Source organism: Aulonocara stuartgranti (genome assembly GCF_965226115.1).
Source record: "Aulonocara stuartgranti genome assembly, chromosome: 6".
Taxonomy (NCBI): Eukaryota; Metazoa; Chordata; class Actinopteri; order Cichliformes; family Cichlidae; genus Aulonocara; species Aulonocara stuartgranti.
The window spans coordinates 12,206,146-12,228,810 of record NC_138944.1 but is presented as its reverse complement, the minus strand read 5'-3'; the positions used below and the strand labels follow the sequence as shown (position 1 = coordinate 12,228,810).

The following is a 22,665-nucleotide window of genomic DNA, read 5'->3' as shown; positions in this document are numbered from 1 at the left end:
TACAAAAAAAGATGACTTGGCACGGTGCAGCACTGTTTTAGGACTTCAAAACACTTCACGCTAACTGCACGCAGCACTTCAATGTGTTAAAATAAGAAGTGTTCAACTATAAAAACATGCTGCCTCATGTCCTAAAAATACCCCGTTTCTCATAATCAAGTGATGAGTAAAATATCACTCTTACAGCAGGAGTTAAGACTGATGTTTTACACTTTGTGCTAATGTAAGGAGATACACAGCTGGTGGTGTTGGTGGTGGGTTATCCTACCTTGACTCGCAGCAGAACAGACTATGTGGTTCGTTCCTGCGGGGTTCAGACCTCCATCAGAAGGCCTGCTGACAGCATAGTGAGTAGCTCCAGCTGATACCACCGCGGAACTGCAACAATCAGAGACGGCTGATTTTAGCTGCCTCTCCCCTGCCTTGCTCGCTCATATCTTATGACAGAGCTCATATTCAGAGAAAGATTAAGACAGCTGCATAAGAAGTAAGGAAAAGGAAACTAACATATTTCCAACTGCTAAAAGAGGTTTGCTCTGAATTGATCGACATCGTTTTAAAGCTGTGTAAAAAGTCTGAAACTCAGCAAAACAAAAACCACAACAAATCACATCAACACAGAGGCTTACTGAACGTCCTCAGTCATCAATGATAGTCTAATTTAGACTGTGTGCAGTGAATTTTTGGAGTTGTAAATGACTCACCTGTCATTTGCATACAACATTCGATTCTGGAGGTGTAGCTTTCCCTTCACGTGCTGTTCCCAGTCCTAAACACACGTACACACATAAACACTGTCTGAACATGTAGACTCAAACAGCTTAGACACAGGAAGCCCAATACTTGCCCTCCCTTAGTGGCTCTTAGCTACCCCTTGTATAACCTCATGGCTGAAACCAATTAAAGAGACACCATCATGGACTTAGAGGCCATCGAACAAAAATACTTAACTACTGTATATTAGCTATTCTTAATATCTGCTTAATGCTCATTCAGAAAGTCAGGACTTGTTTAAATTTTGTAAAATCCTTCAAGCAACGCACAAACTTGTGTTTTCGTTCAAGAAAACTAACTTTGTTCTGTTCCTGTTTCAAATATACAAATGCATAGATTCATATAATGGTCACGTGCTAAGATTTACACTCATCAATTTGCTCACCTTTAGGTTGTAGACCTTCTTGTCACAAATGCTACACTGGTGTGGCAGCTGAGTGGGTGTAACAGCATGGTAATCATTGACTTGATAAGGCTGAAGTGTCCTGGTACCTGACGATAAAGCTTCCTCTTTTCCGTGCAGGTGCTGGTAGAGTCCTAAAGCCTGCATGCCACTTGAACCAAAAGAGGAAACTGCTGCACTATTGCAGTTTAACTTCGTATCATGGGTTGGCTCCTCTGGGTTATATAGTTCAGTCCTAGGCCGAGCCGGCTGTCCAGCTGGTGTCCACGCAGGGGGAGGATTAGAACCCACATCCACCATACCGGTGTGAGACAAGTTGGTTTGACCTTGCCATTGCTCTTTATGTCCCATTGAGTTAAAAATGTTCATTTTCTGCTCACTAAACCCAGCTTGTTGTACTTGCATATCCTGTCTATAGAAATCTCGCTGAAGACCAACATTGGTCATGTTATTTGCCTGAGTATTGATAACTGTGGACAGCCCGTTACCAGCAGTGGCTGATGCTGCAGATGTCCCTCCAGATAAGTTGTACTGAAGTCGTCTGTCTGTGTCAGAGGGGTAAGTCGACCCAGACTTTTTCCCATACTCATTGCCCTGTTGACCCATCGCGTCTCCTCCACAAGGATGGTTCAGCCTAACAGTGCCTGAATTTTGGTTGAATCCCCCACTGACCAAGGCTCCCAAGGCTGAATTTGAAGAGGGGAAACCTAGCACTCCTGTGGGGAAGGCACTCTGTTGACTTCCAACCATAGTTGAAGTCCGTAACTGATTAAACAAGGGCTGAGACATGTTGACATTGGAGAGAACCTGATTGAGAACAGTGGCCGCAGCAGCTGTGTTGCCTTCCTGAGCCAGTTTCAGGCGATGGAGGGTAAGCTGGGCCTGGAGCTGAGCGAGTTGGAGGCTGGCTGGAGTCAAGAGGAGCTGCTGGTTTTGCTGCTGAGGACCTGTCTGCGAACTGCCTGGGAGCTGGACACCCAACTGGAGACCCTTATTGTCAACACCTTCCAAAGGTCCCGAAGTGATGCTGCAGGGTACAAAAGATCACAGATGTTTTTCAGGAACCTCAAAGATCTAATCTATTAACCTTGCCTATGATTCTAAGCCTGTTTCTGAAGATTTGGGCAAATTTAACTGATACTTATAGGCTACAGAACAGATCTTTGCTCTGTTCTTCATTAAAAATGGTGGATTTAGTCTACAACTGTCTGTAAAGTGTCAATTACACATTACACATGTTTTTCATTTCTAATAAAATATGTGGCCAATACTGTGATTTGTATGATATTTTCAGACCATTTTCTTTTATAGCTTCATAATTATTTACTAGTGATTTGCAATACTGCAAGGTTTGGTAGCAATCCAATACCAAGTAAAGACACAGTGAGTTTTGCTAATACCAAAAACCAATATATATACTTTTAACTTAAAAAGCAGCTTATGTAGAGCAGAGAGCTGTGTCATGATTTATGACATCAATCATCACCAGTTTGCAAATTCTGAACACATTTTAAATATCACTAAAGCATTTTTTACTTTCCAGAATATTTAGTTCACAAAATAAAACACAGCTTTCACTAAACCATCGATTCAATCGTGCTAGTATTACTCTGATAACAATACTGGCTCAATATAATAATAATAATAATAATAATAATAATAATGGATTGGATTTATATAGCGCTTTTCAAGGCACCCAAAGCGCTTTACAATGCCACTATTCATTCGCTCTCACATTCACACACTGGTGGAGGCAAGCTACGGTTGTAGCCACAGCTGCCCTGGGGCAGACTGACAGAAGCGAGGCTGCCATATCGCGCCATCGGCCTCTCTGGCCCACACCAGTAGGCGGTAGGTGAAGTGTCTTGCCCAAGGACACAACGACCAGGGCAGAGAGTACGAGGATCGAACCAGCGACCTTCCGGTTACAGATGCGCTTCCCAACCCCCTGAGCCTGGATTGATATGTGTACACATATTGTTTCCCACACCTATATATAAGTAACAACCAATTCTCTACAGTTTGCATCACACAGGGTCTTGTGTACAGAGCATTTTTTTAAAAATTTGATTTGCAAATGTTGTGTACTGATACCAAATAATGACACATTTTGCACAGTTTGCACAGTCCTTTGCAACAGCTTAATAAGCACTGATATTGTGCTTGGCTTAATGCCCACCGGCAGCTAATTTCTGATTAGCTTTCATTACACTAACTAATACCATATATCGCTGGTATTACAAAGAAAGATTTATCAGATACTTCACAGTTTTCCTTTTCTTGCTGATATTGGCTGATTTAAAGTTTCAAAGTTTCAGCTTTAAATTTTTACACACTTAAGTGCCCCACAGCTAATATCTGCACACATGGAAAATCTCACAAGCAATAAACCAGAAAATGAGAGTTTAGCACTGCCATTAGCCTGTTGTCATTGCTGCTGGGATTATGGCAAACCAAACAATGTAATTACACAGCATTTTGCTTCTGATAAGCAGATTCCCATCTGCTTATGCATTGAAACAATGTCTTAAATCAAACATAATCCCCAAAGGTCCCAACCTAAAACTATCAGGTCTCCTGCCAGGTTCATTTCCATACCCCAACGGGTCACAGTTGTTTTTCAGGACCTACACAGTATAAACATTGTGGCTAATCAGTGTGCATATGGACACAGACACTATGTTTTAACCTGTTAAGACCTGTTCATCAATTTAATTTTGAAACCTTTTGAAAGTTTATTACATCTCTATGGCACATATACTAGCATAATTAAAGCAATGTTATATCCATCTAAAGCAGCATATATTTGATCCAGTATGGTCAATACTAACACATCTCCAGTCCATTGTTGACAGCACAGGAAATGTCATGTATTCTTTAATTAAGTCCAAGGTGCAAGGATGAAACAGAAAGGTAAGAAGACAATCCACTGAGGTATTCCCATGACGATGGCCACGTGTACTGACACATCTGCACATCTCCTGAAAATCTCCCTGTCATGTCTCTTTGTCAATTTCTGAAGGCTCAATTCTTCATATTTAGCAGCTTTTACAGGTGATAAAGAGCTGATAAAGTCTAAAAATCACACTGTCTTGGTACTGATTGTGTTGTCCCCACATAAGTCAGTTTGCTCCATTTTGCAGTTAACCTGGGAGCTCATTTCATGTTCATGCTCACAGAACACAGAAAAACCCTTAAAAGGTCTCTGCAGACCTCCATTAGCAACCTGTGATATCCTACTCACAGCATATGAAGCGAGCTCAGTGTGTATCATGAGTGTCTCCTAAAGAAGTTAGGTATTGTCCGTTTGAATACAACTTATGCGTTCACATTCTCAATCTGCCCCAAACGGGATGTAAGCAGCAGCAACACATGTGAACTCCCTCGACCAATCACACGATTGGAGCCTCGCAGCAAGCAGTTCACATTAACATGTCTAGAATAACATCATCTGTTAATCCTACATCACAAGTACTGCAATCCTCACACATTTCCTCTTGCCAGTCTGCCTCTGTGTGCCTGTTAGATCTGAAAACTGCTGAGTATGAGTTTGGAAGATTTTCCTGCAAAACTATCTCAGTAAAGCACGTGATCCTACAATCCCAATGTCCCTCTGGGTCTTAGTCAGTGCAGCTATCATCTCAATTTTGTCTGCTATAAGAAATAAACTGAAGAAAGAGATTAGACTTTCTAGATCTTACTCTCCATCTTGGCCGCAGCCTTGCATTCACAGGGTATTATCTTTAACTCATTGAGGATTTGGGATCTTGCAGTGTGGCTTTGTAGACCTCAATCAGCTGATTACTTATGTAAATGATGTTCCACCTCCTGATATTATAGCATCACAATGCAAAGAAAAAGCACTGGGAAAAGCAAGAAAAATCAAAGTTTGGATAGCCAGAGTTCAAACGCAAGTACAAAACACAAACATTGAAATGAGCTGTAGGAAAATTAAGTCCTGTATGATTTTTAATCGTAATATTTGCATATTAATATTTGATTTAACATTATTCATCCATGTAAAACATAAATTCCATTTAATTTTGACAAAGATGTTGGAAAGTTAGCACCTGAGCTATTTATTTACAGACACAACAACACAACACAAACTGTTGTAATAGAACAACACAACCCACAGGTGCCATGACCCTGTTTCACTGGCCAGCCTTTTCAGTTTCTGATGAATGCTCTTACACGAGAGCTAAACTTAGTCGACTTGACTATTCATCACATTATCTATGTTAAGCCCTTGACACCAGCCTGCCTGGCCACTGCTTCAATATTTGTGCAAATACTCTGTCAGAGACAAATAAGCGACAGCCATAAATCTTTGTTCACAGCAATTATGAAGCATTTGAATCTGGATTATTTGCAATTTTTTCATAAAAGGTAGTACTGTGCCTAAGAAGTGAGAGATTATAAAATGGATTTTGGTTGTTCTAAACAAACAAAAGTCAAAAGGCATTTTCAAATATTAATTTATGAAACAGAATCTTGCAGAGGATTATCACCTTCATGTCTGTCATCCTGTTGGCTTTTTCAGTTGTGATATGGTCTTGTGACTACATCGCCACATCATAAACTTGTCATATCATATCCATCACTCACACTTCAAGTGAGCCATAAATCATCTTGCTGTATATACTGTGGTCCTAAAATCCCACCTCTCCAAATGAAACATCGTGAGTTTGTTTTGGACTTTGAGAATATTGTAGTACACTTTGTATTGAAATATTGTATTAAAGGTTGTGTATTTTCTACAGTATAAGAGTAATGGCTGATGTATAACACCATCAAATCATAAAAAAAATACTAGTTCAATCAAATCTGATAATAAAGCATTCATTTAACTTATTATGTGTCCAAAGTGGTACATCACAATGAGTTAGTTCATCAGCAGAACTTTCTGTTTCCAATAATTGGTCATACTCAGTGTTTTGGCTTATTACCCTAATTTAGTCAACAGTTTTTATTGTTCTTTGTCTGTAAAGCTCTTTGGAACTTTGTTAATAAATAATTTATGTATTTGCAACATATACAAAGCAAAGTAATCCAGTACAGTCTGTGGAGTTATAATACCTGTGCGTATGATATTTTGCTCATCCTGGACAATTCACAGCTCCCAGTTCTTCTTAAGTGAACAAGCATGCTGATGGAGAGATACACTTACACCATTCCAGCTTATGACTCAAAGCTATAAATACTAGAGTTGCCCTCTGCCATCATGATACACAGTGTCCTTAATAGGCTAATATGGACTCTTGGGCTCCTGGCACAGTGTGCCAGACACTTCAAACTAATCTTGTTATGACGATAGGGAATATAGGTGTCAAAATAACCTCAACCAGTTGTGGAAGGGAAGGGTTTAACACTATGTATGTATACATATATGTTTCTGTAGCAGATAGATAGATAGATAGATAGATAGATAGATAGATAGATAGATAGATAGATAGATAGATAGATAGATAGATAGATAGATAGATAGATAGATAGATAGATAGAATAAACATTCAATGTGACTTTCTATATTTCATTGAAAAGTGGAAAAGAATATCAAGAATATTTAATAACTACAGGAATGGACAGGAAACGTAAATAGGAAGTTATAAAGTGACAAACAAATCTAATCTGAAGACAAATCATTCAAAACAGAAAAACAAACAAAAACATGCATTTCTGTTTAAAATAACCAATTTATCGATCGTGGCTCAAGAGTTGGGAGTTCGCCTTGTAATCGGAAGGTTGCCGGTTCGAGCCCCAGCTTGGACAGTCTCGGTCGTTGTGTCCTTGGGCAAGACACTTCACCTGTTGCCTACTGGTGGTGGTCAGAGGGCCTGGTGGTGCCAGTGTCCGGCAGCCTCGCCTCTGTCAGTGCGCCCCAGGGTGGCTGTGGCTACAATGTAGCTTACCATCACCAGTGTGTGAATGTGTGTGAATGGGTGGATGACTGGATATGTAAAGCGCTTTGGGGTCCTTAGGGACTAGAAAAGCGCTATATAAATACAGGCCATTTACCATTTACCATTTTCAAATGGACTAGAGAGCTTAGATTTGAAACATGCCTGTGCAATTTTCAATCCTAACACACTCTGGTACTATAGTATCCAAAAGAGAAAACAGTTGCAAATCATATATAAAAACATCACACGTGTATGAAATACAAATATAATATTGATATTATACATTATATAAATGTAAGATGGCGGCACGTATGCAGCTGCACAGCGCCCCCAGTCCCACAATTTGTTTTATTTTTATTTTGAAGATAAAGGGCTATTCTATTCTTTTCTATTCTATATTTGAATATTCAAATATAGAATATATTTGAATCATCTGCCGTGATGTGTTCTTATTTTGTTTCAGGTGGTGTGCCAGTGTGTTTTTTGGTGTGTATTTGTTACAGTTCCCTGCTCTGAGTGACGCGCTGAAAACAGCCTCTCACAGTCAGAGTCGCAGTACAGATTCATAGCAGACAGCATTAGCTCAGTCTTCAGAATAGCTTCATGTGTTCTTAGCTACATAAATACATGTACAGGTTTCTATTTCGTCCCACAAGGTTTAATTTTAAAAATACATAATTAGAGAGAATATACATCAGAATTACGGCTGTTTATAAACTTACGGAGCAAAGTGATGGCAGATGGTATCAAACAAGAATGTCTACTTTCTCATATGGCATCATTTACAAGTTAATTTGCTGCTAACTATGCATGCTCACTTATTCATTTTTTTCTGATAGGGAACCATAAGCTGTCACAAAAACATAATAAAGACTCATAGTGACCTTTTTGCTAAAGAAAAAAAAGGACAATAAAAAGAGGTTAAAGGCTGAGTGTCATCAGCATATTTTAAAATCAAATGAAAATACATTCCTTAACAACAGAAAATATGATGTTTCTAATAATATAAACCAATATAAAATGCCAATAACCAAAACAATATAAATCCATTTTATTAAGAAAATCTCCCCCCCCCCCCCCCCCCCTCCCCCTTGTGGACAGGGGCACATACGTTGTGCATTATGATGTCCTCCCCCATATTTTCACTGTAGTTCAAGAATCTAATTATTTCTAATTATTTCAGTGAAAAATTCATATGAATGTTAAAAGAAAAAACACCCATCTATTTCCTTATTCAGAAAGCAGTCAGGTAAGCTCTATTCTGCACCTGGAGCGCTGATTCCTTTTAAATTCAGCTCAACAAAGCATTATACAAATACAAGACCACATCCTAATGTCCAGTTAAAACTTCATTCGTGCATACTGTATTATGAGAAGCATACGTAAAGCAGCAGATTCATAAAAATCAGCCAAAAACAGCTGCCAAGCAACTTTGACTGATAGTTGCTTCCTGTTCTATTTTAAAAACAATAATAACACAGTTGTTTGGGGGACATGTCAAACTACAACAACCACATTCTCTCTGCAAAACTCGCAAGACAGCATCATAGTCAAAAACTTGAGCGTTGATCTGGTCTGTCTACAAAGCCTCATCGGAGGAAGTAACAAATTAGAGGAAGGGTTCAGGTCCAGTTTGGTTCAAGAATAGTCATCCGCTGAGTCCAGTAAAACATCCAGCAAAATGCAACATTGTCCAAAACAGTTGCATCTTCACGATTAGCTATAAATCCTGCTTCCGTGCAGCTGACAACACTTGATGCTATACACCCAACGAGCCAAAACTGACAAGCAAACCTTGACGTATTGGAAGAAATGCACAAACCTTGAAAAGTTAGGCAGTGAAGGTCCGAGTTACACCTCTGACGCTAAATTCTGCACTGCTTCTTAATAATCTGACCTTTGCCCAGCAGCTGAGACGGCATCTTTGTCCACTAACATGTTGACTAATGCTAGCACATGTACACTAACATAACATCACTGCTAGAGGTCTTTACCCCAGCGTGAGTGACGCTGCTTCCCTGTGTTAACGGGACAGGCAGAGGCAGAGACGCGTGTGATGAAAAGTCACAAGTGGTTGGCATGTGTGTGTGAGGACGGGGCAGACCAGCACACAGGAGGAGAAAGTATTTACAGAGAAGGCATTTGGGTAATGCAGTGCAATCCTGAATCTGTTGCCTCCACAATAGCAGCTGTAAAGTTTGGTGTGGAGTCAAGTGTCAGGTTCAAAGTCACAAAAAACAGTAAAAGCTGTCACAAGACTACCAACCAACTACCTCGTACGTGTTTCGCACCAGCAAACCCACAATCAGGAAGTTTTGCGACGCAAAACACGGATGTAAAAAAACCCAAAAAAAACCCAAACAAAACATTTGATAAATCAAAAAAGATGCATATTCAAATACCTCCAATCTGAAGGGTATGCATATGGTGTGATTTTAACAATAAAAAACATTAGCTTCTTGAAATATGGGGAAGGATCAAGGCATAATGTGCACATACGAAAAATTAGTTTTGCCTAAAAAAACACCTCATTGGAAAAGACTTGTCTCTAATTTCTGCTTTCTCCAAAAGATACCAGGAAAACAAGTGAAGTATGCGTGAAACTCCCGGCAACCAGAAAAGCTGTTGTTGTAAGATTTATTAACACTGAAAAAATTGAATACATTTACATTTCTACAATAAAAGTTGTCTTTTTTATTTTATGATGTAAATAAAACAAAATAATAATTATTTGTTGTTCATCATTACAGCTACATGACTATAATATTGCAATTTGTTTTTATATTTATACAACTTAACTCTATTTATAAAAAATGATACATATTTAAGCACATTTTAAAAAATTATATATAAGTTTTCACTTTACAAATGTGCTGTCTGGGCATGTACAAAAAATAAAACTTTCACAACATTTGTCTTTTGATTTACTTTTGGGAGGTTTTTTGTTTTGTTTTTTGTTTTTTTTGTGTTGTTATGCATTCATGTAGTTAAAACCAGATCATTAGAATTACATAATGCATTTTGTTCGCTTCCTATTTCATAAGAAGTCACCACGGGTAGTCATGTACATTTGATTTGACAGATTTTCACATTAGATTCTTTTCCTGACTGAACCACAAAGAGATTTCTGTGTCCTCCCCTGATCGCTTGTCAGGCAAAACACATGTTTAAAACACGACACTATACTCCAGCCTACTGTAGATAAAATAAAATTTACAAAAAACATATACATTAAAATACATATATAATACATACATACATAATATATGTAAGCCTACTTTTTTTTTATTGGGGTTTTATGTAAAGTGCTGTCAGTACATTTTTTTTACAGCTGCAAATAAAATCTTTACTTAAGCATACATGCATTCAACTCCCAAGGAGCCTTCAGTTTGAGAGATTTATAGTCACTCCATCTGTTAGCGTCACAACCAGATGGCAGGGAGAGAACAAGCTGCTTGTTTGACTGCCATACTTTATGACTATCAAGAAAAAAAAAAACAATTATTTTTTTAATACCGGTAGTAGTAAACGTATTATTATTATTATTAAAATTCACCAAAATAAAGTTGCAGAATATCTTTCAAGTACTGTTTTCTAACACATTTAAATCAACTGCATTTTCTGACTGGATCCAGCAGACTAATGCAAAAACAAATTGTGTGTTAGTGAAGAAAGAAAGCAAACTGATAATTATACTAAACATAGATTTTATTTTGTCTCCTTTAGTTTTTGATTTAGCTTCAGAACGTTTTCTGTAAGTACTTGCAGCTGCAATGTCTTGTAATGCTGTTTTCTTAAAGTGTGGTACAACTTAGAAAATCAGACTTTTTAAAAACTGTAGCTGAAAGTACACGGAAAAGCCTGAAGTATCACACAAAAGGTTGTGAATGGTATTTATGTTATTCCTCTATTCACAGACGATTTTAATTCCATTAAAATGCAAAAGTAATGTTTATTCTGCATATTATCAAAACGTTAATTATGTTTTTTGTCACTTCTATTTTTTTGTTTTACTGATTAGAAATTTCTTTAGCAGTTTAGGATTAGATCCACATTAAATCATGTCTCTACTGCTTCACTGACTTGTATTAATTTCCTGATGACTGTACCAACCGACAGGGTTGTCATCTTTTTTGCCTAATTCCACTTACACACAATCTTTACCATAAAATGTAATAATTTACAACATTTTGACTAAAAAGAGACATTATTTTTGTCCATACACTGTTAGTAAAAAGACCTACAAGGTAGGTTCCTTACAAAAAACTATTTCTGCTGTCCACTAGGTGGTGCCACATATCAACATATGTAGCCCCAGGTGGTCTGATAAGGATTCATCATTTTGCCATATGAGGGCACTCTTTTCATTTTAATTAACAGGTCCTTACCAGGTTCCTAGAATATGACATACAGTGTTTACATTTGCAGGCAGCGATTTAGAAAGTGTGCCTCATAATGAAATGCCATGATGGTGGTATGGTAGCCTTGGAATGGGAAACAAAGGCTTTCCAATCCCTTGCACAGATGTGACATGCAGACAGAATGTGGAGAGATGCGTATACGTGGATACTGCTGAATGCATGACTCAAGACACTAATCAAGAGGAGCACGTGTAACCTCTGCTCTTCCTAATAGGGCAAAAATCGTTACTGACACTCCAGAACCTTAATTTAACTTTTCAACAAATGAGACACATAGCTGCAGCCTATCAAGCAACGAAAGACGGTCACATGGTGAGATATGTGCTAGGAAGCGGGGTCAGCTTGCTTTCATCCACATTTGGCACAGACGGTAGTTCCTGATTTATAGGTTTCTAGTGACGGGTGAGGTATCTCGGCCACAGAGACATAGGGTCTGGCCCATCGCAACCCCCGTAAAGCTGACACATCCACTCAAAGGCATCACTTTGATCCATACCATGTTTCTCTGGTGATGCTTGTAAAATGGTAAGATTTATGCAGGGGATCAGTCACAGGGTTTTATGAAGTCATATTAAAATGTAAACTAAAGTTTGTGGGGCAACTTCAATCGCATGCACCCCGCCCAGGATAATCAGCAACAAACAAACCTTTAAATCAATGACTTACACCAAAAGTGAACAGGAGATATGCAACTACACGTTAAGAGAGTTAGTTCTCACATGCACACGGTAGCTGAAGGTGATCTTGTTTCAAGCATAGGCTGGTAGGATACTGGAGTCGTGGAGAAACATGCAGGTCAAAAGTCTTACTTGACAGCTGTCTCCCAACTGTGGACTTTTAAGAGCCCTCCAAAAAATATGTTTCCTAGCAGGAAATCCGCAATTAGTTGTCAAAGCCCCCATGGCATGGTGCCCACTTAAGGACTTTAAAGGGACACCTGCTTAAAGCGAATGCAAAAAATTTTTTACTAGCCAACTGATGACAAAAAATGTGCTCGCTATTCACTAAATTTACAAAAAAAAACCTATGACAAGTAACCCATGAATTGTAATGCCAAACTTTTATCAACACTTGTCCATTTTTTCTAGTCTATCGGATGTTCTGTGGTTAGTTTTGATTCAGCAGTGCTGACAAGAGCTAAGAAAAGCCCTTCGGTTACCTGGGATCTGCTAACACTGAGTGTCAAACTGGGTGCTGAGTGCTGAGGGCCAGGTGAGTCAGCTTGCTTGGACTTTGGACAGAGTGACATCAGCGATCCAGCTGGCTGTCAGAGCTGCTGCTGGCGAAAAGAAGGAAGGCAACCTCATAGGGAAAGTCTAAACTCCATAAACTAGCACCAGTTAGACAAAAAATGATCCATTTCCCTTAATTAAAATAAAGATATATACTATGTAAGAAATACAGTCAGCCCAAATAGTATTTTTTTTCTTCTTGGCGAGTTAATCCTGTCTAAACTGGATTAGTAAAATATTTGTAATGTGGGAATTCAAGCACAGGAACTGTCACAAGACTCAGAGGTGAAGTAATATGAGGAATGGGGGTGTGTGTTGGCTTTGACAGCTGAGCTTTACCAGCCATTTTTTCTGCTGCTCTGAAATAGTTATTTATAGCTGCTGTCTGGGTGTAGACAGTAAATTTACTTTTCACTGGAAGCTGCTGTGCCGTACCACATTCATGTTTCTTTGTGAAATTCCCAGTGTAAACATCAAAATAAAGCTTAACATGTCCACAAGCTTACTGATTACTTCTGTTGATGTGTAACTGCGGGGTACAGTAAGGAACACGTAAGTTTAGTCGTTCCTGACTGTGGTCAGCAACATCAGAGCTATATTGGTGCGCAACGTGATGTAGCGATGAATCCTACAACCCCTCCTTCATTCCTTCTCTCTTTCCTTCCTTTCACCCTCTCTCCACGGTCTTACCTCACTCCCACTCTCCTCCATCTCCTTCCAAAGCCAGCATTGCATTTTGCCATCTGTCACTTCTGCCAGCCTCACAAATATCAATTGCACCCAGCTGTGTCATCCCAGTCTCTGACCTCTCAGCCAATGGCAGTGCAGCTCCTTTCTCACCTCCCATCATCTTTTAAAATTACTCCATCTACCCCTGAGTAGCACTAATGCAAGCCACAGTGTTTCCTGACCTACAGTATAAAATTGCATCTTTTCAAACTAAGCTGAAATGCACCATTAATGATTCAATAAATTCCTTTAGAGCCGATAAATAGTCCAACCAGCAATGTAATTCAGTAAAACCACTGCAAACCAAGTGAAGCATGCACAGGATTCCCTGCAGGAAGGTGACTGCACAAAACTGGACAAAGATCAAATAAATGGTAAAAAATGGTAAATGGCCTGTATTTATATAGCGCTTTACTAGTCCCTAAGGACCCCAAAGCGCTTTACATATCCAGTCATCCACCCATTCACACACACATTCACACACTGGCGATAGCAAGCTACATTGTAGCCACAGCCACCCTGGGGCGCACTGACAGAGGCGAGGCTGCCAGACACTGGCGCCACCGGGCCCTCTGACCACCACCAGTAGGCAACGGGTGAAGTGTCTTGCCCAAGGACACAACGACCGAGACTGTCCAAGCCAGGGCTCGAACCGGCAACCTTCCGATTACAAGGCGAACTCCCAACTCTTGAGCCACAATCGCCCACAAATAAAATGGGTGGGAGAGCTACGAGTATTGATCGTATTGCAATATGCAAAATCTCTGTCTGTCTGCGACAGTCCTCATACACAATCAGGAGTTCAACAACTAAACTTGGTACAAAGGATGAGCTACAATCCCTGAAGATTCTTATCTGTATCAGAAACTGTTGCAACTGCCTAGCAACAGACTAAAGAAACCTGTTTTAGCACTCATGCACCAATAACACATTATAAAAGCTTCGTATCATTTTTACTTGGTAGCAACAACATCTATAATTTACATCCATAAATGTGGAATTAAACATACTATAAAATGAATTCATTGTGTTGCCTGACAAGAACATAGCAATTGGCTAAAATGAATGCTTTTAAAGCACCCACTACTTTAAGATCACTACATTAGCATCTCATTTATGTCCAATTTGAATGATAAATGCCTACAAACTACCTACAAATGGGCTAAAACTGCCCAAAATTTAAGCAATTAAACATCTACTACCACTTTTACTTCTCACAGTGTGATTAAATATATCATTTTTCCAACAGTATGGGCATTTACTAGTATTTTAAATACAAGGTAATTCAATAGCTTCACTTGCTATGGGTGGGTTGGGAGTCGAATTCAACAAAAGACATTGAAAGTGATTGCACACATAGACATTTTTCTTGTTTTCTCTCTTTCACTGGAAATATTGGTCTCATGCAAAAAGAGGGATAATCTGCTATGAATTTCATGTTTTATTAATAGTAATTTATTAGCTATTTGTAGCTCATATAGTCTAAACTGCATGTTGAGTAATGGTTCAGTCACCTTTTATTTTACCAATAAAATTGGCTTAACACGGTTGTCTCATTGTGATATTGAAATACAGTCAAGACACAAACCACATGGCACAGCAATAAAAATGAGAGTTAAAGTGAAGACGACAGAAGGATAAAACAGCCAGTCATACTGTTTTACCCTAAAAGTAAAACAGCGGTGGACATAACACAAAGCTGACAGTGATAGAGAGGCCATTGCTGCCATATGGCTCAATATATCTCATCTCAGGAAACTGCTGGCATCTCAGGCTGCTCAAAGAACCATTAGTAGAAATGAGCCTAAACAGGGAAAGCAAGCGATTTTACCACCTTTTCCAACAGCTGCTCTGCAGAAACCCTAAAACGACAAACGAACCGAAGGGGAAAGAAGAGACAGTCGTCCCAGTGTAAGTGAGAAATCCCCCTCAAAGCCAGTGGACAGAATGGGTTGGCTATGCCCTGGAGTAATGACCATCGAGGGATTTCTCTGCAGAGCTTAGTCATTGGAGTAATACATACTAATAAAACTCAAGCGATAAACTAAGACTACTCATCTTGAACTTTATCATTTTATAGCTACAAATACACAGCGCTGAGACACGTCTTTCCTTTCAGTTGCATAAACTAAATCAAAGTCAAAGACAAAAAAATCCACACAGCATCTGTGACAAGCTTCAGTGTGAAATTCTGAAAAAACTGCTATGCGCACACACACACATATGTCTACACATATATTGAATAACAAAAAATTGTGTTTACAAACTGACACATTAGTCATGGAGCAGAGAATTATAGTCATATTACAAAGACTGACTTAATATGTTCACAGATTTGCACAATATACAGTTGCATGTACAGAAAGTCGCATCTCTGTATTTTTGAATGCAAAACGATCTGATAGCATAAGGCTGATGATGCGCCTCGATCAGCAGCAGTTATTGAGGTAGTCTGTGTGTGGTTAGCACCATACGGTACGATAACTGCAATGCAAAAACAATCTGAGATGCCACGAGGCTACAAAAACTACTGTAAACTTAGTCTGGTAGAAACAGCTCTGGGAGGACTAATGAAAAAAATTACTATGAAATGTCTACTGGGTTCGTGCAAACATTGTTTTGCCACAATATACAATAACTTTCAGAAACTTCAAATTAAATTTTTAATGCTTTTCCTTATTTTCTGTAATATTTCACATTACCAAAGTTTCAAATAATGCTCTTGGATCGGTACAATATCAAAGCCCGTCTCTTTAATATGGTTGTGCCCGGAATATAGTTCACAAAACATTTTTGTTTACGAATGGCAGTCAATCTGAAAACCGAAAAAAGGCGTCCTTAAAGCAAGAGTAGCTGAAACCGCTTGGCTCAGACACATGATTACGTAAGAGGCTCCACCAACCTGCAGCTCAATTCCAGGGATAAATATGTGATAAATACAAAAACAGCAGGTCAATTTTAAATAAATGTACCATATGCTGTTAAGCCCTACTAGGAGCTTTCTCTCTGTGTGTTTTCAACTTAAAAAAAATGTTACCATCATTTCAAGAGAACCCTCATAGAAATATACATGAAAAAGCATGCCTGCATTGCAGCACACTGCAGTTAGAAATTATGTGTAACATACACACACAAAGATACATATAAACCAGAGAGGTTTTTACTGAGAACACAACGCCTCAGCGGACTGAGGGAGTTTTGTCTTCAGTTTACCGCCTGCGAAGGGGAACAGGCAAATCCACACACACCACAGGGAGTCAGGAAGGTTACTGCCCTGCTATCTTCACACTGATGAGTCACTGACAGCTGTGTCTGAGCTGTTCCAGACCCACACACAAAAACAAAAGAGTAACTTTTTTTTTTTTCCTCGTGCACTGCGCTGACAGTCCGTGTTTCTCAGACAAATGAAAAACAGAGAGAACAAATTAAAAGGAGAAGTGCCATTATTATGTCAACCCACCACCTCTCCCACCTCCCTGTGGTGCAATTGATTAGCTGGGAAGTTAATTGGCAGGAAGCTCTTTGGCATGGATGCTGACCTTGTGGTGACAAGCAAAAATCTTCCAGGTCACCTCCCCCTTATGACACTGGATATTTTAGGCTGCCCATTAGCATGCTTGATTTCTAATCCCTTCCTCAAACTCCTGCTTGCTATGTAGCTACACCCCCATCTCATTATTTCTTCCTGTTTGGGGCTGTTCTGTGCTTTAGCCACTGTTTACCTCCCATCACCACCACTGCCACCTCCCTCCCCCATCCCAGACATCCACACAGACATCTCTTTATCATCCCTGTCTGTCAGTCGGTGATAGGGGATGGAGAGCGGATGATAGCAGACGCCAGAAATAGCAGCCTGACGTATGATTGTTTCTGCCTTGGACACAGCACTGTGGAGTAATTGTTGGACATTGTAAACACCTGAAAGCAAAGTTGCCATTACACAAAAAGGAGTTAGCAAATTTTCTAGGAAGAGCCACAAACTTTGTCTGTGTTAAAACTGTGAATGTGGTTAATTATTTTTGATTTTAAAGGAAATAAGATAAAGAAATTAAAAACCCAAGCTGCAATTCTACCTCACCATCACCACTCGATCATACCCTGTCTTCTCTAACGCCCACAATGACAGCCATCGGTCTTACACAGAGTTGAGTGGACTGGAATAAGACTCCATCTTACACCACCCTCAAACAAAGTTTCAAACCAAGAGCAAAGCTAAAGAAATGAAAACATACAAAAACATTATGCCAACCTTTCAGATGAGGGTAAAGAAGAGGCGTGATCAAAGATCTATGCTGTAATTAAACCTAGTGTGGGTGAGTCAATCTACATACACACAAATGTGCTTCTAAAAAGGTGATAAGATGATGGCACAAAAGAATGTGTACAAAGAGTTACATAGCAGTGATGAGTCAAGTGTAATGACAAAATGAAGATGATCTTTTTGCTTTCAGCTACTCATTTGTCATTAACCTACATATTATAACGACAGATGAACTACAAAGTAGCATCTTATTAAAGCTAAAGAGCTCAAAGCCTTTTAATAATGCTACCCACACCGATAAAAAAAAGAAGAAAAGTTAGATGTTACATCAACACAATGACGATGACCTGACCTAGTTTGCCAAGTTGAGTATTTAAAAAAAAGACTGTTTTAGTGTTATGTAAGGTCTGTGCGGATAGACAGGGCAGTGACTCATTCCAGGCCCCAAAACCTCTCCGTGACTCAACACTACACCAAAAATACTGTGAGTCCTGAATGCCTGCTGCTCCACACTTTGGGACAATCAGTAGGACTTAACTTGAAGAGAAGGCTGAAGTTTTATAATTGATCAAACTCTTACAATTAAGAGAGAATTATAAAGTAGAGGTAAAACCTCAATACCAAAAAAGATTCTGTTGAAAATACAAAAGAGCAAAATTAATGACAGGCAAATAATTTAAACTACAGCCCTTGAAAATCAGAGCTAAATTCCCACTTTTATGCACATTTTTATATCATTTGAGAAAGCATGCAAATACTGGTGGATAAACCATGACAGCAATATTAAAAAATGAATAAAAAACGAATAAAAAATGTCGGTAATTACCAAAAATGTGGAGCAGCCGTGCCATAATCCTCGCATTGAGTGGTATGGATGGTATACTCTATATCTGTCTGAACACAGTGCAAAAACATGTACGATGAGGAAATTTATCCTAATATTGAATTTGATGCCAGGAGCATATTTTCAACAGTTGGAAAAGGAGCCATTTATCCTGGTGAAAGATTAAGCCTTGTTCAAACACACTGTATGCATTTTGAACCTGAGGAGCACAGCTGCAGTAGTTTTCAACATGTTTTCCCTTTCTTGGGTGACTGATTAAGGATCTGCTCCACAGTTTGGGCCTCATGCATTTTTTGCAACATAACGCGCTGATGCATGTCAGAAATGAACTTCAGGCCAGTTTAGCATTCTGATTTACCGATTCCACAGCTAAGCTTTTGTTTTTTTTTGTGGTTTTTTTTTTGTTTGTTTTGTTGTTTTTTTTGTTGTTGTTTTTTTTGTTATGACGGTACTATCTTGCTTAAATAAGCAAAGTCTTCCCCTAAAAAGAGGTCATCTGGATGATGGTCATTCATGCTTCTGCATCACATTGTTAAAGCTTACCATATAATGCTTCTGAACTGGCATTCTCCTCCTCAGAAATTTATATACACAGATTTTAAAGTTTATGTGATGATATATAGTCCTGCAGTATAAAATGTATGTGGTAACATAAAAGAAATACCGTTGCTTACTACCCCACTTGGATGCTCTTAAGCAAGACACTTATCCTTAACAGTTAGCAGATGTATTGTGCATTTACAACAAACATGAAGGTACCTTGTCTTGTGGTGTGATTACATGCAAACACTATTCAACTGTGCCGGCCAGTGCAAGTAGTTAAGATAGTTAAAATAGTTAATATGTGAAAAACCATCGGATTGGAGTTTCCTCATACACAATCACACACTGAGCTCAAGTATGGTGCCTGGAGTAATATGGGCAAAATTGCAGGAAGTTATGGTAACTTCTGAAAATATGTTACTGCAACTTGGTAAATGGCCTGTATTTGTATAGCGCTTTACTTAGTCCCTAAGGACCCCAAAGCGCTTTACACTACATTCAGTCATCCACCCATTCACACACTGGTGATGGCAAGCTACATTGTAGCCACAGCTGCCCTGAGGGGCACTGACAGAGGAGAGGCTGCCGGACGCTGGCGCTACCGGGCCCTCTGACCACCACCAGTAGGTAACGGGTGAAGTGTCTTGCCCAAGGACACAACAACCGAGACTGACCAAGCCGGGGCTCGAACCGGCAACCTTCCAATTACAAGACAAACTGTCGACTCTTGAGCCACGATCGTCCCACTTGGTTCTAGCTTTCAGTGGTACTCCTCGTTGGCTTTTAGGGGTGATTATTTCTTGTTTCAAAAACTTCAAGTCATGCAGCTGTACTCATGGGAATAAACTAAGGCAAAACTTCTCTTCACATTTGGTGTGAACACATCATTACTTGTACTGTCCCCTCAGCAGTGCCATCATTTCCACTTCACTTCAAGACAAAAACTTTTCAAAGCTTGGTGTAAGGGCCTGAAAGACTTCAGCATTTCTTGGTAGCATACATAATGTTATTTCCGATGTTATTTTACAGAGTGTAGAAACAATTTTTCTGATTTTTTCAATTTTGTCCAAAAGCTTGGATGGTTTTATATTTAGGATAATAGTATACATATACTTCTTCTTTGAGTTTTTAAATTGTATAAAATGTTTAAGTAATATTTATTTACTGGTCTGGTGCTGAGAGTCTGGCAAAGTGCCATGCTTCTGATGCTTACATGAAAGATAACACAAAGGGGGCTAGATGGCAGATAAAGTGGTTCTCACTAGTAGTAATGTGGTCTCATGGGAAACACTCCCATTCCAATATGTAGACAAATTACCAAGTGACTTAAGTGGGGTTATTTTAATGCGTAAATGTAGCTCAGGCATCTTGATTTATTGTTGAAATTTCACTATTTAAAGTTAAGGGAGGCAAAAAGTGACTTTAATCTCCAGGAAAATAAAAAATAATTGAAAAAAGGATAAATTAGAGTGCTGATGTTGTCAAGTTAACCCATTAAACATGTGTAGCCTTTAATTTTAAGATGAAAGACAATAATTAATAAAGTTGTGAGGAGCTTAAATATTAAAAGTGGTCACAGAAACTTTATAGTCTTTACTGGCCTCTTATAAAGTCAAAAAATACTTTTTTTGTAGAACTCCACTGCTTAATATTTATACATATAAGTACTGAGTATATGTAATACTAAGTACTCCAGAACTACTCCAAACTAGCTGTGATGTTGGGTTTAATGTAAAGGTTTATGTGTTAAAAGTGATCTGATTACAACTATAGGATTAGGGACACTTTTCTTTAGTTAGTTATGTTTTTATTAAATCATTCATAGACATCTTTAACAGAAAAGAATTGAATGTTTACTGAACATTATGTCATAATGAAATAAAAGATCTACCCATTAAATTAAATTGTGACAGTATTATAGATAATCTAATAGTACTACACAATATTTATGTAATGATGTTACTAAACAGATAATAATAAACAGATAACGTGTGCTTACTCACTCTCTCACAGAAACATTGGAGGCCTGTTTGTTGGCTGCAGTTCAGCCACACACAAACTCAAACAGTAAGCTATTCTGTGATGGAGAGTTTATCAAACACTGTTTAATTATTTAAATTTGAATATGGCTTTTGTCCAAATGAGTTAAATTTATTTAATCCTTATATCATCTTCAGGGCTCCATTTTACAACTACTCCACTAAACTTCATTATTCTCCCAAACGGGTTATAAGCAAAGTCCTGTATTTATTGTAAGATATCTTTCATTTGCCTCCATTTCCACACAAGAGCATTCATCATTTTTCTTGACACAGCAACCTGTTCTCAACATATATACTCTATCAGCTGTTCTGTTCACCTGCTATGCCAAACTCCAGAGTGGATATCAGGCATTTCCCCATTAACATTTGTGCAGACTGTATCTACAATTACAATTGCTGAGTTGTAAAGTTGTATATTAGCTCTAACTATAAGAGTCCTCTCTCCTGGCATGTCTGATAATTTATATATTGCCCACCTGGTGTCCTCCACATATCCCAGGGTCTGAACGTGCCACACTGAGAACAGCTTCTGTCATCTACTCCCTCAGCCCAACTTTCTCGCGCCCCTCGTGAGGGTGAAACAAATAGAAATGGGTCAAAAAGCAACATGAGCCAACCCTATTAAATGTCCAACTCTATCTTAATTCCACCACAAATCATCAAGCTTCTTCAGGCTGTCACTCATTTCCACATATAGTCAAAAGAGTGTGAACAGTGTTGAGCTGCCTTACAGATGAAAGTCCTGTCATTTGGTAAAACACATGGTAAAATACAAAGATAGAGTGAATTGTAATGAGAAAGTTTTTTTGTACAAGTTTGTTTTGTATTTTCTGGACTTTTGAGAACGGAACTAGATTAGTAGTGACATTAATAATCAAAAATGTTCAGAGAACTTTATCTGAATACACTAAAATGTTCAGTTGGAGATGTAAAGGCAATACAAAGAGCCACAAATTGCCTACACCAAAACTTCTGTGTGAAATTCAGCAAACAAGGGCAGATATATAAACATAAAGACAGGTAAACAGGTCTAATGTCCAAACATGTCTCTATGAATGAAATACTGCACTCCTTTTTGTACCTTACAGCAAAAAGGACCTTTTGACTTGTGATTTTTCACTATATAAATAAAACTGAATTGAACTGAGTTATAGTTTCCAGACTTCCATTAGTTTGAATGCTTTTCAATATTAGAAAATATGTCAACAGTTCAAGGAAACATGGTGATAGTCAGAAATGCTGAAAAGACTTTGAGCTGTAGCTTCCAAAGTACGTTGGTCATGAACTAGTTCAAACTACTAGTTACAAAAGAAAAAGCTAAATTTTGATATAAAATCCTGAATTTGGTCAAATGAGGTTTGATAACATATCAGCTTTTACAGTTTTTAAACTTCAATTCAATTCAATTCAATTTTATGTATACAGCGCCAAATAACAAAAACAGTCGCCTCAAGGTGCTTTATATTGTAAGGTAGACCCTTCAATAATACATACAGAGTAAAACCCAACAATC

The 22,665-nt window shown here is 38.6% G+C and overlaps 1 protein-coding gene across 2 annotated transcripts in view; it reads right to left on the bottom strand.

Annotated features, from left to right (window-relative positions):
• Positions 1–22,665, bottom strand: part of rbm20 (RNA binding motif protein 20) — a 56,309-nt gene that overhangs the window by 14,859 nt on the left and 18,785 nt on the right. Inside the window, exons 1-3 of one of the 2 annotated variants that reach the window (XR_014277215.1) lie at positions 1,160–2,042; positions 705–769; positions 269–378 (exon numbers count right to left, since the gene is read on the bottom strand). Coding sequence is in view for 1 of the 2 variants with exons in the window: in XM_082536051.1 (XP_082392177.1) it covers positions 269–378; positions 705–769; positions 1,160–1,966 (982 nt within the window). In the remaining variant the exon portion in view is untranslated. Of the gene's footprint in view, positions 1–268; positions 379–704; positions 770–1,159; positions 2,205–22,665 lie in introns of those variants that run through there. The other variant, XM_082536051.1, reaches the window with a different exon arrangement.